At 38.4% G+C, this 17,868-nt stretch overlaps 1 protein-coding gene across 1 annotated transcript in view; it reads left to right on the top strand.

The window, feature by feature from the left end:
- BIRC6 (baculoviral IAP repeat containing 6) overlaps positions 1-17,868 on the top strand; it is a 306,648-nt gene that overhangs the window by 109,677 nt on the left and 179,103 nt on the right. Inside the window, 8 exon segments of the mRNA XM_034764920.1 lie at positions 803-958; positions 3,609-3,742; positions 5,718-5,871; positions 7,003-7,119; positions 7,783-7,937; positions 8,987-9,113; positions 11,562-11,672; positions 17,583-17,716. Of these exon segments, the coding sequence (XP_034620811.1) occupies positions 803-958; positions 3,609-3,742; positions 5,718-5,871; positions 7,003-7,119; positions 7,783-7,937; positions 8,987-9,113; positions 11,562-11,672; positions 17,583-17,716 (1,088 nt within the window).

Below are 17,868 nucleotides of genomic sequence, written 5' to 3'. Positions count from 1 at the left end.
GGAGGCTCTGCTCCTCCCCTGACTCTTCGGCTCTGTTTAAAAGCCGAGCTGCCCAAGCGCTACCAGCTTCGGGCAGCCCCCATGCCTCCGAACCCTGCACCGCTGGAGCCTGGGAGGGGAAGTGCCCGACCGGTGGCTGGGGTTCGGAGGCAAGGGGGCTGCCTGAAGCCCATAGCGCTCGGGCAGCTCGGCTCTTAAAGAGAGCCGAAGAGTCAGGGGAGGAGCAGAGCCGCCATTTTCCCGGACATGTTCGGCTTTTTGGCAATTCCCCCCGGATGGGGGTTTGATTGCCGAAAAGCCGGACGTGTCTGGGAAAAACCGGACGTATGGTAACCCTAACAAAATGCATTAAGCTGGAATCTCTCCCCCACCCCCAGTTATTTGATTCTCTGATGTGAAACATGGAAAAGTCTGCTAATGTGATTAAGCTAATGAAAGCATGGAATGTCTTGCTTGTAGGTTTTACAAAGAAACAAATTGAAGATATTAGTATAAAATGAAACATTTAATTTAGATATTATGGTTTTAAGCATTGTGGCCTTCATTTTCAAAAATCACTAGTGATTTTGCATACCCAATTTGAAACTTTTGACAGGGCTCTTGCTTTCAGAAGATATTGGGCATATCCTTGAGGCATGATTTTCAGATGGGGGTGAGGGGGAGGGGTGTATTTCAAATTAAGCACCCAAAATTGCAATTCAGTTTTGAAAATTTTGACGAGTATGCTCAGATGTTAATTGTTATTGCAGCCAGAGTACAGGCTGAACTGCTAAAGGAGTTGTCTGCTTACTATAATACATAGGAGAACTATTGGCAACAATAGCAGCTGAAGCTATGGAGGAAGGAGCCATGGGAGAAGATGCAGGAGCTTCTGCTGTAGACTCTGATGACTCTCTTCAGCAGTCTACAGTTCAGTTAGTGGAAACGATAGATGAGCCTTTGACACATGACATCACAGGTGAACATTCAGATACTTTTTATATTGAAATGATGTTTAGGAAATAATGTTAAATTCTGTTTAGTCAGTTAACATTTTTAAATGCTTGATGTACTTGAGTCTTTATGAATTCTGAAACTTGCTTAATCCTGAACACACTCAAACCTTCCACTGTGTAATGCACGGTAATTTAGTAGTTTAGATAAGTACTTTTGTGTGAATTTTAGTGAGGCATTCGTTTAAGTTTTGAGTTGCCATATATCAGGGTCCCATAGGTTGAAGTTAGCAAGAGATATCCGTAAGCTTTAGCGCTTACTAATTCTTAAGCATAATATTTCAACTTGGCCACTCAATATTTTCAACTGCAATTGTTGACACACTGACGGCTCACATTCAACTTTCGCGATTGCTTTTCAAGTGAACTCCGTGAAGAAACATTATGTATGTGGATTCAGGAGTGTGGTTCATTGATAGTGAGCTGATTAAACTAGAAATTCAACATGCTAAATGTCTACACTATATATTGGCTGTCTGTTTAATTGTAAGTAGGCCTGTAAACGTATTTTGAAGAATAATCTGTTCCTGCGAGGAATTCATTAACAATGGTTAATTCTTACTAAATACACTAGGAATTTAGAAAGCAATAGAACAAAACAGCAGTCTAACCAGCTTCTAGAACAGGGGTGGGCAAACTATGGCCTGCAAGCCATTTTAAGCCAACCTGCACCACGTGGCTCCAGGAAGCCGCAGCATGGGCTGCTCTGAGGGTCGTGGGCTGCTCCACAGCTAGGAACTAGAGAAGGGATATGCCACTGCTTCTGAGCCGCTTGAGTTAAGCGCCGCTCGGAGCCTGCACCCCGGAGCCTCTCCCCATGCCCCAATCACCTGCCCCAGCCCTGATCCCATTCCTGTTCTCCAAACCCCTCAATCCCAGCACAGAGCACCCTCCTGCACCCCAAATGCCTCATCCACAGCTCCACCCCAGAGCCTGCACCCCCAGCTGGAACATGCACTCCTTTCCGCACCCCAACCCCAATTTTGTGAGCATTCATGGCCCGCCATACAATTTTTATTCCCCAATGTGGCCTTCAGTCCAAAAAGTTTGCCCACCCCTGTTCTAGAAACTGCTTCCTCTGGCAGCTCTACACTCTGACTGTACAGATGTTGAGGTAGAACATTACTTCAGTTTGGTATCGCATTTTACTGTTTCTAGACTCTTGGAAACAATAGGAACACAGCAAATCTAAAGGTTTCCATGAAACACGGAGACCAATAATATCCATTGGAGTAAAATATAGCACTGCCCAAAGCACATAATGGCCTTTATAAGATGAGCTAAAACTTTGGCTAAACCTGACTTTCAAACAGCTTCATGCACCTCTTCTTGAAAAGGTTTAATTTCTCTTTACACAGGAGTATTAATTTCTCTAAACTCAATACTGTATTACTCTTCTAAAAATACTTTTATGAAGAAAACTTCAACTATGTATTTCTCTATTCAACTAAAATTTCAGAATGTTATACTAATAAGAACAAATTAAATAGGTATTGTGAAACTAATTTTTTATTGCACATAATTTATCCAAACCTAGATTTTGGGCCTCCAGCTGAATTGAGGTGGTTTGAAAGGTGAATGGCGGGGGGGGGGGGGAAGGGTTAGTGAAATATGAAATGTCAGTTGTTCAACAGTGCATTATGACAATTTCTCCCTCCACCCCCCACAGACACACACTCGTTATTAATAAGTCTTCCAGATTGTACCAGAACTCAAATTTTTATTTTTATTTTAAAAAGAGCGATGCAGCCTTTAGTGTATATGAAATTAATTTATTTTGTGGTCTTCTTGGCACATCATAAACAAGCAAAAAGAGTGTTTGCAAAAATGTTTTTTCTTTGTAATTTGGCTCATGACTGTGGGAATTATCTATATCTGGAAAAGAAATGAACAGGGCCGTCTCCAGTCACCAGCCGAGCAAGCAGGTGCTTGGGGTGGCCAATGGAGAGGGGCGGCACATCCGGCTCCTTGGTGATAATTCGACAGCGGGTCCCTCACTCCCTCTCGGAGCGAAGGACCAGCCGCTGAATTGCTGCTGAAGACTAAAGCAATGGCGATCACGGCTTTTTTTTTTTTTTTTTTTTTTTTTGCTGCTTGGGGTGGCAAAAACCCTGGAGCCGGCCCTGGAAATGAATTGTACGTTCAGGTGTATTAGAAATATTTGTTGCAGGTTAACATTCTGTACTTACTATGTCTTGCTCCACGTATCTATCTTCCCAGTAATTAATGAATTTTGAACTTTTTAAAAAAAACTTCTGGGTGAAAAAATTACTCTATCCTAATGGTAGTATTTTGTGTTTTTTCAACTAAAAGGTTGGTAAAGTGGTGGGTTTTTTGTTTTTGTTTTTTGGTTTAGAGTAATGAGATACTGAATTCACGTGAAGCACTCACATGGGTAGAATTGCTGTTTGATTTATAGGGTTTTCAAAAAAGATGAATTGTTACTAATTACAGTGTTGAAAACAAAGCAAACTGTTCTCATTCAACAGTCTTTGCTATTGCAAAATATTTTAAATATACGCAGCCCTATAATTGGCCAGTAAGCATGTTTTAGCCCAGTTTTACAGTTTGTGCTCTGTTACTTGACAATATTAAAGCAGTTTTAATCATCCAAAGGTGCTCCACCTCTATCATCTTTGGAAAAAGATAAGGACATTGACCTAGAATTACTACAAGACCTGATGGAAGTTGATATTGATCCTTTAGATATTGATTTGGAGAAAGATCCCCTAGCAGCCAAAGTCTTCAAGGTATGGCCCACGTGAGTTTTCATAATAACTTCTACCTGTGAAACAATATAATCTCTTACCTTTCTGGTGTTTGTCTAGTGATATTTCATGTCATTAGACCTGCTTTAGCTGTATACTATAAAGAACAATATTTTGAAGTTGAGACCCGCTTTGACAGGCAGGAGTGTAAACACTGAGTATAGTCATAATTTAAGGTTATAAAAGCAAAATATTCCACGATTATCTATGTTGCAACAAGTCGTAAAGACAGTAGAAGGATAGTAATTAATCTCCCCACACATACTAGATTGTAGCATTAAAAAACAAAACTTACTCCTGATTGTTTCTTGCAATTCATTTGTAACCTTATCCCTCATTGGCATGAAATTTAGGCTATATATTTGATGTAATCGCACTACTGTAAAATGCATTAGCACTACTTAGAATGCCTCACTTGCCTACTTAGAGTATTAAATGAACCAGTTGCTGTGTCAATCTGTTTGGCTCCTAAAGGGGGAAAAGTTAAACACTACACCTTATTTCAGAATAACAGTGTGGGAAGCTAAACACGTTTACACTTGATGCACTAAAAGGTTTTTTTTTACCTAGAGTATAAAATCAGTGTATTTTAGATATAGTTGTAATAAAGTTATATCTTGCTGCTTTTTCTTCCGTAACATTTCCAAGCTCACTTTCCTCTCAGTCCATACCACTGAAACTTTCATCCAGGCTCTCATCTTGTGGCTCAACTTCTGCTTTCTGGTCTTTCCAGCGCTCACCTCAGCCCTTCAAGTTCATTTGAATTCTTCACCTAAATCATCTTCCTGGAAATCACTTAGCCCATATAACAGTCTCCCACCCGTTCCCCTGTATGTCCCTCCACTAGTTCTCCTGATTGCTCGATGCTACCTAGCCCCTAACTTACCTTCTCTTTCATGTAATTGTTGCCCTCCTGCCCTTTCTTCTGCTAACAATGCCAACCTCTATCACCTATTTCTGTGCTGCTTCCACAGGCACCATCACACTTTCTTCCAGACTGACTGAGTATAGGATGCTTTCCTTGAACTAGTCCACAAAACCATTACCCTGTTCATATCCATCCTCAAGACCCACTTCTACTATGCAGCTACAATAAATTGCCAGCTGGAAACCTGGGTAGATGATTGATAGGGACCTCTGATATTTATCTGTTACTGATTTTCTCTCTCTCTCTCTCTCTCTCTCTCTCACACACACTCACACTCACACTCACACTCACACTCACACTCACACTCACACTCACACTCACACTCACACTCACACTCACACTCACACTCACACTCACACTCACACTCACACTCACACTCACACTCACACTCACACACACACCCTACGTTAATACATGCTTTTATTTTATTTCCTAACCCTCCTTCCTTTTGCTTATTGTACACACCATTGCTAATGGTTTTAAATTAGGTAGGAAGCTCTTTGCGGGCAGAGGTGGTTTTTGTCTATTTTGTACAGTGCCTTTTACACTGAAGCCTTGAGGCAATACTGTTGTACAAATTGTTGATGTGTTGCACTGTATTTTTTAAGAAATCACATTTCAGAGTCTCTTCTGCAATCTAATTGAGTCTACTGTAAATTTGACAATGAAGGCATAGTATAATAGATATGTGCAAGATAGAGTTTATTACTTAAAAGTAAAAGTTGATGCCAAGGTTCTGAAAGATAGGTGCCTAAAGCTAGGTTTTTGATTCTTTGTTTAGGCACTGAAATAAGTGGCCTGATCGTCAAACAAGTTAAGCACCCAGTAGCTCTCATTGGATTACGAATTTTTGAAAACTTTTGCTTGAATCTTAATGTAGCTGTCCAGTTTCTGTTGGGTAAAATATACTATTTACACTTCCTCTGTACTGATCCAATATCAGAAATATATTTGAGAGAATCTCAGATGGTTTCCATTTGTACAGTCGAAAGATGAATAATTTACATTTTATTCTCTCATTTGGTAAAGCCTATAAGCAGCACATGGTATGATTACTGGGGTGCTGACTATGGCACTTACAACTACAACCCTTATATCGGAGGTGTTGGAATTCCTGTTGCAAAACCGCAAGTATCCACAGAGAAGAATGGATCACAGACTGTGAGTGTGTCAGTCTCTCAAGGTAAGCAAGCAGTAGGTTTATTTCAATTCTATTGTAGAATCTTTAGATATTTTTCTAAAGTATTTGCTTTGCTGAATAGTAATTAATGGCTACTGGAATGCTGAAGTGGGCATGTGCTTTCTGCTTGTGCCTTCTGCTTGTGAAATCATTAAGTGATTTAACTTTGAGATACATAGTTGGAGAGTTCATACACCAGAATTTCAAGATTCACAGGAGTATAAATAAAGTTTCTTTTACTGGCAAACCAGAGAGGTTCATGCAGTAAACTAGGAAAGATTATACAAATTTTACATTATAGATGGAATTAGTGTATTAGAAAAAGAAAGTGCATGCTGTAGTTAAGAACATAACTTCAATTTCTAATTCATTTTCAGTCACTTTTGACTTTCTAAAACTTTCACCTACTGTGTTGATGTTTTCCATGGTTAGCCTCTACTGAAAAGAATGATGCATTTGTTTTGGCAGTTTGAACAAAAATGCTCTAGCTGTTCTGAAGTTGTTTTTTTCAGTCTGTGATTCAATCCCTGCTACATTTAATAATAATAATAATAATAATAAAAATAATAATAAAAAAAAGCATAATTTTTTCAAAGCTGCTTTACTGAACCAGAGATAGGAAGTGTATAGTGTTGCAGGGAAAAGAGCCTTCTGTAAGTAGTACCTCTCTCAAGTTATTTTGGAAACTGGTTCTCATTCCAGAATTCTGACCCACTAAAAAATGGCGCTTGCACACGTGCTCAGTACATGAGTAATTGTGGAAGGGGCAGCCAAGTGAGAAGTGAAGTATACTTTTTTTTTTGAGAGAGAGAGAAACTATACTATATTGCACTTTAGTGTTCTGTTGTTAATAACTACCTGAGAGCATATATTTACAGATTACTACAAAATTTTTGATATTGCTGTTCTGAGTATACATTTCTAACACTTGCTGCCATCATAAAGAGCAGTGAATCTATTAACCAATTATAATCAAAAATGAGAATTATGTGTTGGCAGTTGCTAATGTTGGATATGTAGCTGTGTTGATCTCTCAGTAGATCAAGCAGTGTCTTTTTATTCGATATTTAAATACATTATAATCCACCTGTTTATTTGATACTCAAATGTTACCTTGTATGCTGCTTTCTATAGCTTTGGATGCCCGTCTAGAAGTTGGACTGGAACAGCAAGCAGAGCTGATGCTGAAAATGATGTCTACTCTGGAGGCTGATTCCATTTTGCAAGCATTAACAAATACGTCGCCTACATGTAACTATACATTGCTAAATCTTTCTCTTCACTTACTGACCATGAATTTCACTTGAAACTTGTTTGCTTGTTAACCTTAACTTCAGGATTCTCTCAAATAATTTGTAAATTCAAGTGATGATACTAAAAAATAAGTGAGTCATTTTACAAAGTTGTGAAATATATACCATTTTCTACTGCTGTAAGGGAAACGCTATGAAGAAGAGGAATGGGTTTATTTGGAGACTCTAGTTGAATAAAGACATGTTTGGTGAAGTCCTTAAATTTGTTTTCAAGAGCTTGATTGTTGGCTGTGATTGATTGAACAAAGGGGCATACTCCCACTTGGAATGGGACTGCGTGAAATGTTTAAAAGGGAATTCCCAATAGTCTGTTTGACTGTAGTGCACAGCAGAACCATAGAGCTTCTGCTGGCCAACAGCTTTGAAAGTCCATTTCAGTGGTGTCATGCCCCAAATAGTGAATGTAAAGAGCTTTATACCTGTCACTCAGGCACACCCTTTCAGGTTTCTGTAACCAGTAGTATGGTGACTTAAACATTGTATCAAAGATCTGAATATAACATGAAAAAATCAGTACTGGATAAGTAAATACAAATATTTTTTGCCTAATATAACTTTTCCTACAAAAGAATTTATGAAAAAAATTGATTTAATTTTTTAGTAACTCAGTCTCCTAGTGGAACAGATGATTCATTGCTAAGAGGATTACATGCTGCTAACCAGACCAACCAGCTGATCATACAGTTGTCCTCCATACCTATGCTAAGTGTGTGCTTCAACAAACTCTTTTCCATGCTACAAGTCCATCATGTTCAGGTAGGGAATTATGAACTTTCAGAACTTTGGCTAATCCAGTACTTAATGCTAATATTGAGAGAAGAGTGTTACATTTCCCCATATTCGTAGTTTTTAACTATTGAAAATAGAATGGGAAAAGACCTGTTTAGTTAAGTAGTTGACTTTTTAAGTTCTCATGTGCAAATAGAGATAAAATAAATTACTAGGTATCCTAAACACTTGTCTACAGAACATAACTTTTATTTTTTTTTAAACACTTCTGTAATTAAAAACAGTATTGGATCTTTCACTGAAGGACATTGGGTACCTCAACTATTAATGAATGTCACTAAAAGTTAAAATTACTTAACATTTAATGGTCCTGATTATGTAAGGGCCACACTGTGGAAAAGTAGAGACCCATTTACATGTTTTGCCCTTGCATGTGCGTGCACACATGCAAATTGAACAGTATGAACATGGCTAGTTGGGGGACCTACCTTTCAGTTTGTATGCACACTTGTAGTTACTGAGCACATTTGTGTGCCTCCCCACATCAGTTTAAATATTTAATGGAAAGTCTATTGCACTAGCAGATTTTGAATAGTATAGTCCAATCATTGCTCGTGAGTAATGGAAGTCACTGGCTTTGCACATGAGGCATTCCAGAAGTTATATGCTGAACTTCTGCTGAGATATCTGAAATACTGAGATTTTCTGGCAATATGTAAACCATTCTTTTCTAAGAGAAACCTGGAGCACAGATAATTCTTAACTGTGTTTAAAATATAGAAATAAAAAGCCATTGCCGGACTCTAGTAAAAGTATTCGTATACTATGTTAAGTGAAGTTTAATTTTACTTGAAATTGCTGTACATCTGTTTGAAGTTTCAAAGCTCTTCTGAAGAGGATTGTGCTTGGTTATGCTTGTCACCAGAGCAGGGATAGAGAATGTAAATAAGATAATTGACATTTTAAAAATCAAAATAGTTTGTTTTTCACACTTCAAGGTGTAGAAGTACATTTCTGTTTTTGCTGATTTGTTACTTTATATCAGCTATTTATATATTTTTTTAAATTATTTTCAGCTTGAATCGCTTCTACAGTTATGGCTCACATTAAGCCTGAATTCCAGCTCCTCTGGGAGTAAAGATAATGGCGCTGACGTTTTCCTTTATAATGCTAATCGGATACCTGTAATTTCTTTGAACCAAGGTAAAAATATTCTAGAATGGGATAATAGATGTGTAAACAGCTAGAGTATGATTTTCACAAGTGGCTAGCGTTGGCTTAACGCTCCTATTGAAGTCAATGGTAAAACTCTCTACATTTCTTTCCAGAGAATACTCTGACTTTGTTTTCCTTAACATAACCTATGAATAGCATTCAAAAAATTTATCTGAGAGCATTCTACCAGTTTGGTCTTTCTGGAAGGGTGGAAGAAATCATCACAGGATACTGCTCAGAATTAGTAGTATTAAATTTCAATGGTTAATATGTTGCTGTTCTATCACTACTACTTGTTCTGCGAGGACTTTATTTGGAATGCTCTGCCTGCCAGAAGCAGGAGATATATCTGATATCCTTCTCTAGTAAATGCTTCTGTGGCACCTTCCTCTGCCCCACTCACTCCCATTAAAGGCTCTGGAAGAAAATAAGGTCTTTGAACTGGTTAGTCCAAAGAAGGTGGAGGTGGGAACTTTTTTCTGCTGTTTCAAGAAAAAACAGGGCTGTCAAGCGATTTAAAAAAAATTAATCACGATTAATCGTGCTGTTAATAAAAGAATACCATTTACTTAAATATTTTTGGATGTTTTCTACATTTTCAAATATATTGATTTTAATTACAACACAGAATACAAAGTGTACAGTGCTCACTTTTTATTTATTTTTTTATTACAAATATTTGCACTGTAAAAAACATGCGTCCATGCTGATGATGGGTTCTGTTCAATAATGATCCAAAGCAGTGCGGACCGATGCATGTTTATTTTCATTATCTGAGTCAGATGCGATCAGCAGAAGGTTGATTTTCTTTTTTGGTGGTTTGGGTTCTGGAGTTTCTGCGTCAGATTGTTTTGTCTTTTAAGACTTCTGAAAGCATGCTCTACACCTCATTCCTCTCAGATTTTGGAAGGCACTTCAGATTCTTAAATTTTGGGTCGAGCGCTGTAGCTATCTTTAGAAATCTCACATTGGTACCCTTGTGTTTCGTGAAAGTGTTCTTAAAACAAACATGTGCTGGATCATCATCTGAGACTGCTATAATATGAAATATATGGCAGAATGCGGGTAAAACAGTAGCAGACATACAATTCTCCCCCAAGTAATTCAGTCACAAATTTAATTAACACATTTATTTTTTTTAACGAGCGTATTCAGCGTGGAAGCATGTCCTCTGGAATGGTGGTTGAAGCATGAAAGGGACATATGAATCTTTAGCACATCATCTGGCACGTAAATACCTTGCGATTCCAGCTACAACAGTGCCATGCAAACGCCTGTTCTCACTTTCAGGTGACATTGTAATTAAGAAGTGGGCAGCATTATCTCCCAAAAATGTAAACAAACTTGGTTTCTCTTAGCAATTGGCTGAACAAGAAGTAGGATTGATTGGTCTTGTAAGCTCTAAAGTTTTACATTTTTTTTTGTTTTTTGAGTGCAGTTATTTAACAAAAAACTCTACAATTGTAAGTTGCACTTTCATGATAGAGATTGCTCTACTGTACTTGTATGAGGTGAACTAAAAATTCTATTTTTTGTTTATCATTTTTACAGTGCAAATATATGTAATCAAAAATAATAATATAAAGTGAGCACTGTACACTTTGTATTCTGTGTTGTAACTGAAATCATTATATTTGAAAATGTAGAAAAACATCCAAAAATATTTAATACATTTCTATTGTTTAACTGCGATTAATCATGATTAATTTTTTTGAGTTAATCATGTGAGGTAACTGCGATTGATCGACAGCTCTAGAAATAAGCAAAGCATACTTCATCCAGCCTGTACTGCTTCCTGCCAGGTTTCACTAGTGAATCCTGTCACATGCCCTGAAATCTCCAGTGAACATGTTATTGGGGATTGTGCTGCTGAAATGACAGCGTACCCTGAGGAGTGGATTTTTGATCCACACAGGAAAAACAGCCTGGTCGTAGAAAAGTCTTAACCTTGCTAGCACTGAAACAAATCAGTCACTGTCTCATTTATTCCATTCTGTAATTTGGAAGACTTTGGGGATCTATCTTAGTGGCAGCCTGGTATGAAGGCATACCTCAAATTTTCTCCTGTAGATAATTGTGGTTAGCCTTTATTTAAAAAACTACAGTATTCTTCAGCAAAGTTCAAAACATTAAAGCCTACATTAATGAAGTTGCATACTTCAATCTGTTAGCCATAGAATGCTATAATGTATTCCTTGAAAACAAAAAAAATTCATATTTTTTTTCATGTGCTGCCTTTGTTTATAAGGTGGCAGGATTTTACATTGACATTGTGAAAATTCTACTTGTGTTAATTCATGTACAGTCTCTTTTAAATGCACAGGATTAGCAGCAAAAGAAATGTAATGAACTTTCAGTCCTAATATAAATTCCTAATTATTACCTTTTGTTAAGGGCTCAGTATTTTGAAAAAATGAAGTGTGTTCTTCTTTACAGCATCAGTAACTAGCTTTCTGACCGTCCTGGCCTGGTATCCTAATACCTTACTCCGGACATGGTGCCTTGTGCTTCATAGCCTAACTCTTATGACGAACATGCAGCTTAACTGTAAGTTTTCTCTGAGTGTTGTTTTTGTTATGATGCTTGAAAACTAAATTACAAATGAAATAAAGTAAAATGCAGGGTTTTTTTTTCAGGGGATAGGTAGTGAATTTTGGTGCCATTCACCTGCAGGGTGTCTGAATCTTACCCAGGTTTTGTAGTGACTTACTATAAATCCATACTATGGGTGATGTCATGTGTGGGGAAAAAATAGAAGATTTCAAGTGTAATTCATCTAACAAACCTCTGTTTAAAATAGGATATTCTTACTGAGCATATCTGCTCCTTTCGGGCTTACCTGCTATCTTCAGTGACACAAGTTTTTGCTGCATTTTTTATTCCTGTTAACTATGCAGTATTATCACAAAGAGAGGGAGCTGGATTCTGTTCCTTCTTGTACATCATCAGAACAGCATAGTAAATCATTTATACTGTTCACTCCCCCTGTAAACAGTAGGTTCTTAATGATGGCAACATTTTTATAACTGGTGATGGAAGGGAAAACTCAGCTTGACTTTCACTCCCTTGGGCTGTCAATAAAAAATAGGGAAAAAAGAGAAAAGAAAACATGCAAGGTAACTTAGCTAGATGTTTTTCCCCAGCATAGTATATATCTATAATACCTCACTACAGTGGCATGACAAGCACTTTAAAGAAGTTTAATTGTTCTTACATTTCTGTCAATCTTTAACCTTTGCTGTAAATCCTTTGTTTTTGTTTCAGAGTAGCAGCCGTGTTAGTCTGTATCTGCAAAAAGAACAGGAGTACTTGTGGCACCTTAGAGACTAACAAATTTATTAGAGCATAAGCTTTCGTGGACTACAGCCCACTTCTTCGGATGCATATAGAGTGAAACATATATTGAGGAGATGTGTTATCTCCTCAATATATGTTTCATTCTATATGAATCCAAAGAAGTGGGCTGTAGTCCACGAAAGCTTATGCTCTAATAAATTTGTTAGTCTCTAAGGTGCCACAAGTACTCCTGTTCTTTTTGTTTTTAACTGCTTACTGGGTTTTTTTTGGTTAACATTTCTGACTTTAACTTTTTTTCCCGTGACTAGACACCCTTGTATGCTCTTCTAAATTTTTACAATGAAGTAGGATTTGAACGAAAATGTAGTTTTATTCAGATGTTGCCGAGTGGAATGTAAGTTAGTTCACAAAAACAGCTCCTGTGGTGAGAGAAAAGGGGAAAGAGAACCTGCTGCCAGGCTAGTGGCAGCAGGGATATAAGCTTCTCGAGGGTGAGAGGCCGTGTTTGGGGAAACAGCCAAATCTGAGTGCCTGCTAGGGGAAGGACTGACACCTCAGGGCAAACAGGACCACAACCTGCCCCAGTGAGGAGGCAGGGAAAAGGTATCCACCTTTGTTTTTGTGTTCGAGACTGTTTCTTTTTGTTTGGTGGAGGATCACCCCTTAGGCCGACCCTGAGGCCTACCCTGAAAATATGTCCAAAGTAGCACAGAAGGGGGAAGGCAAACCCTGCCCAGAGGGGCTGATTTACCCCAGGCCTGCCATCACCAGAGCGGGGAAGTGCTAAGTCTGGCCAGAAAAGGGAGATGCCTTGCCGCCCCTTTCCTCCTCCTCCTCCTCCTCCTCCCCCCCCCCGCCCACCCCGCTTTTATGCAGTGATTTGGGTCACAGAAATATTGAAAGGTGAAGATGCACTTAGCCAAAAAAACCACCTTTTTTTTAGTAACTTCACCTCCAGGTAATGCACAAGGGGCAATTTAAACACTGTACCCTGAATACACTCCTCCATAAAAAATTAACTTGCAGTTTCACTACTAAATGTTGCAAGTGAAAAAGAAAAAAAATTAAGAACAAAAGAATCGCCACTAACATTACTTGGTCAATGTGATATGACCAATCATTTATTGAAAAAAGATGGTGAATAGCTCATCTTCCCAATAGTATTCAGACAATTTTTCAAGAAGATTGTATGTCTGTTTGCATCTAACTACTATAAATATATTGAACATTGCACCGGGGACACTTATAGAATATATTGTTGTGCAATGTTTTAATCTAAGGAGGGACAGAATTTACAAAAATAATTGAATGACTACAGCACATCCCCTCTTTACTGTTTCATGGGGCTGATGCTCATAGACTCATAGACTTTAAGGTCAGAAGGGACCATTATGATCATCTGGTCTGACCCCCTGCATGCTGCAGGCCACAAAGCCGTCCCTACCCCTTCCCTTGACTCTGCTGTTGAAGTCCCCAAATCCTGTGGCTTAGTGACTTTAATTGGCAGAGAACCCCCCTGCTAGCAATCCCTGCCCCATGCTGCGGAGGAAGGCGAAAAACCTCCAGGGCCTCTGCCAATCTACCCTGGAGGAAAATTCCTTCCCGACCCCAAATATGGTGATCAGTAAAACCCCGAGCATGTAGGCAAGAGTCTCCAGCCTGCCCCTTGTTAGCCATTATACTATTTACCTGCCATGGCATCGTATTCCTTTGGCTAAAATCATGTTTTTCCATTAAACTATTCCCTCCATAAACTTATCTAACTTAATCTTAAAACCAGACAGGTTCTTCGCCCCCACCGTTTCCCTCGGAAGGCCGTTCCAATATTTCACCCCTCTGATGGTCAGAAACCTTCGTCTAATTTCAAGCCTAAACTTCCCCACGGCCAGTTTATATCCATTCGTTCTCGTGTCCACATTAGTACTAAGGTGGAATAATTCCTCTCCCTCCCTTGTATTTATCCCTCTGATATATTTAGAGAGATGCTGCCTACCTCTGAGGTTGAGACGGCTGCTTCAGCCTGTTTTCTCTTTGAGCCCCAGTTTAGTTTTCTTAATCAGTCTTGGCTTAATTAATTGGACTCAGAACAATATTGGCAAATCAGTGTGAAACATATGCTCTTTACACCTCTGTAAGAATCTCTTTCAGTATGTGTTTGCTGTATCTAATTAATATGAAAAATCTGTAATTGTGGACAGGCAACTTATGACAAAGGAAAACTACTCACTGAAAATTCTTCTATTTTTGTTTTCCTCTTCTCCTTCCCTCTGGTTTCCCTCCATTTTCCTAGAGGGATTTCTTTTCATGGCAAGCCTCTCCACCATTAACTTTATTTCACTGCTTTGAAAGCTTTTCAGTTGAGATAGAAGTTGTCAGGATTTAATACTCATCTTGATTGACAGTACTTTGCCTCCTGGTGGGTGGAGACTTACTAGTTAGTGTAAGGAAACTATTGTATAATGAAGAGGAAGTCTCTGAGAGACAGAATTTCCTTTTTCGCTCATCTACATCCTTTCCAAGGGAGAAGCTATTCTTGATAAAATAGATGCCAAGGAAACTCTCAAATACAAAGAAAGCAAACTTTCTCAGTATTTTTTCCTCATCTCATCTATGGGTTGAAGTCTATATCTATCTAAATAGATGTTCAGGCCAGTACAGTTTGATGAAAGTAAGTAAATGTATCTATTCCAGTAGGGCTTCCACACTTTCCCAAGTCTGTTGTAGCTGAGTTTTCTTACTCATGTGCCTTGCATATGATTAAGTTTGCTATGTATTCATTAAGCCTTATTTTGGATCATCTGATATATTCTAATTTTACCTGTATTTCAATATCACTCTCACCCCCAAACGTGGGGGGTTTATTCCTATTGACAAATCTTGAAGTATATATAGTAGTTGCCAAAAGTCTGCTTTAAAGAGCAGATAGACTACATAGTCCTTGCCTGAGAGCTTAATGAGTGCATTTAATAATAGAAAAGACCTGGGCTGAGGAAGATCAAAGGTTAGAATAGAGTTCTCTGAACATATTGCCTCCACAAAACTAAAACTTGCTTCTATCTTAAGAATATTTTATGGGCAAATTCAGAAATTGAATGGAGTGACGGATGTGGAATTTGATTAATGAAGAATTAAGAGTACTGTAATTAATGTCAATTAGCATGGGTTTATGGAACCCTTATCCTGTTAAATTAACTTGATATCTTTTTTTAAAATGAGATTACAAGCTTGGTTGATAAAAGTAAGTGTTGACATAATATACTTAAACTTCTGTAAGATGTTTGACTGGCTACTGCATGACATTTTGACTAAAAAACTAGAATGATACAAATTTAACATGGCACACATTAAATGGATTAAAAATTGGTTAACTGATAGATCTCAATGAAATTGTAAATGGGGAATCGTCATCAAGAGGGTGTGTTTCCAGTGGGGTCTCACATGGATTGGTTCTTGGACCTATGCTATTTAACATTTTTTATCAACGATCTGGAAGAAAACATAAAATCCTCTCTGAATAAGTTTGCAGATGACACACAAATTGGGTGGGGAGTAGTAAAGGATGAAGAGGACGAATCACAGATAGAGTAGTCTGTATCACTTGGTAAACTGGGTGCAAATAAACATTATGCATTTTAATACAGCTAAATGTAAGCGCATATATCTAGGAACAAAGAGTGTAGGACATACTTACCGGATGAGGGACTCTATCTTGGGAAGCAGTGACTCTGAAAAAGATTTGGGGGTCATGGTGGATAATTAGGTGAACATGAGCTCGCAATGTGATGATTTGGTCAAAAGAGCTAATGCAATTTTTGGATGCATAAACAGAGGAATCTTGAGTAGGAATATAAAAGTAATTTTACCTCTGTATTTGACACTGGTGCAACTGCTGCCGGAATACTGTGTCCAGTTCTGGTGTCCCCAGTTCAAGAAGACTGTTGATAAATTGGATGCGATTCAGAGAAGAGCCATGAGAATGGTTAAAAGATGAGAAACTATGCCTTATAGTTAGGGACTCAAAGAGCTCAATTTATTTAGTTTAACAAAGAAAAAGATAAGAGGTGACTTGATTAGTCTATAAGTACCTATATGGGGAACAAATAGTGGATAAAGGGCTCTTCAGTCTAGCAGAGAAAGGTATAACACATCCAGTAGCTGGAAGTTAAAGCCAGAGAAATTCAGACTTGAAATAAGGTGAACATTTTTAGTGGTGAGAGTGATTAATCACTGTAACAATTTACCTAGAGTTGTGGTGGATTCTTCATCACTGACCATTTTAAAATCAAGACTGGGTGTTTTTCTAAAAGTTATGCTCTAGGAATTATTTTGGGGAAGTTCTATGGCCTGTGTTATACAGGAGAGCAGACTAGATCAGTGGTTCTCAAACTTTTTTTTTTTTTTCGCGGACCACTTGAAAATTGCTGTGGGTCTCTGTGGACCACTTAATGATCTTTCCAAATGTTGCTTGTACCATTAGCTAACTATAGTAAAGCACTTTGGATAAAAGTGCTATATTAATAAAAAAAAAAAAAATTTTTTTTTTTTTGTTCTACAAATAAAAGCACACAACTCACATTTTAATATCAGTAGTATTACCTTTTTAATGCGATGGATGTGCCCTCTCTCCCCCACCGTGGCAGCCTCCGAGCTGGGGCTGGGAAGGAGGGCCGTCTCTCCCCGGCAGTCGCAGCCCTGGAGCTGGGGAAAGTTGCCTCTTTCTCTGGTTGCCGCAGCCCTGCATGTCCCAAATTCCCCCCACCCCCTCTTCTCACGCCACTGTCCCCTCCCATCTACTCCCTATTCCCCCCCAAGGCCACAACATCACCTTATATATGTGTCTTCTCCAGGGTTCAGGCACCTAATTAGTGGAGCCACACCTGCGCGGCTCCACTAATTTAGGTGGGTGGCCCTTCATTCTCTTGTGCGCGGCCATCCAGGCACACATCTCAGAGGGAACTATCCAGTTGGGGGGTTGTTAGATTTGGTGGTGGGAAAATGGTATACTCAGAACCTCAGTGAATGGTAAATAACTTATAGTTGTTTATACATCATTATTCAAAATGGAGTAATGAATAAAGCATCGTGTGTATAAAAGTATAAATTTTATTAATTTTTTTAGTACTTGCAGTTCAAATTCTGTTTTTATGTTTTTGTTTTTAGCTGGTTCAAGCAGTGCCATCGGAGCTCAGGAAAGTACTGCCCAACTGTTGGTGTCAGATCCCAACCTCATTCATGTTTTAGTGAAATTTCTTTCAGGCACTAATCCTCATGGAACAAATCAACACAGTCAACAGGTAATGCTGCTAATTACAAAAACAGAAGTAACTCAGAATTATAGTTAATGAGGTTTTACAACACTAGGTAAAATTATGTCCATGGCTTGCACCATCATCACTTGTATGGTTTTAGATTATTGTGATAATTTTTCTGTGTAATTATTGTTCTT

The sequence above is a fragment of the Trachemys scripta genome, chromosome 3 (assembly GCF_013100865.1).
Source record: "Trachemys scripta elegans isolate TJP31775 chromosome 3, CAS_Tse_1.0, whole genome shotgun sequence".
NCBI classification, from domain to species: Eukaryota; Metazoa; Chordata; order Testudines; family Emydidae; genus Trachemys; species Trachemys scripta.
Note: the sequence above shows the minus strand (reverse complement) of the source record. Positions and strands in the feature narration are given on the sequence as shown.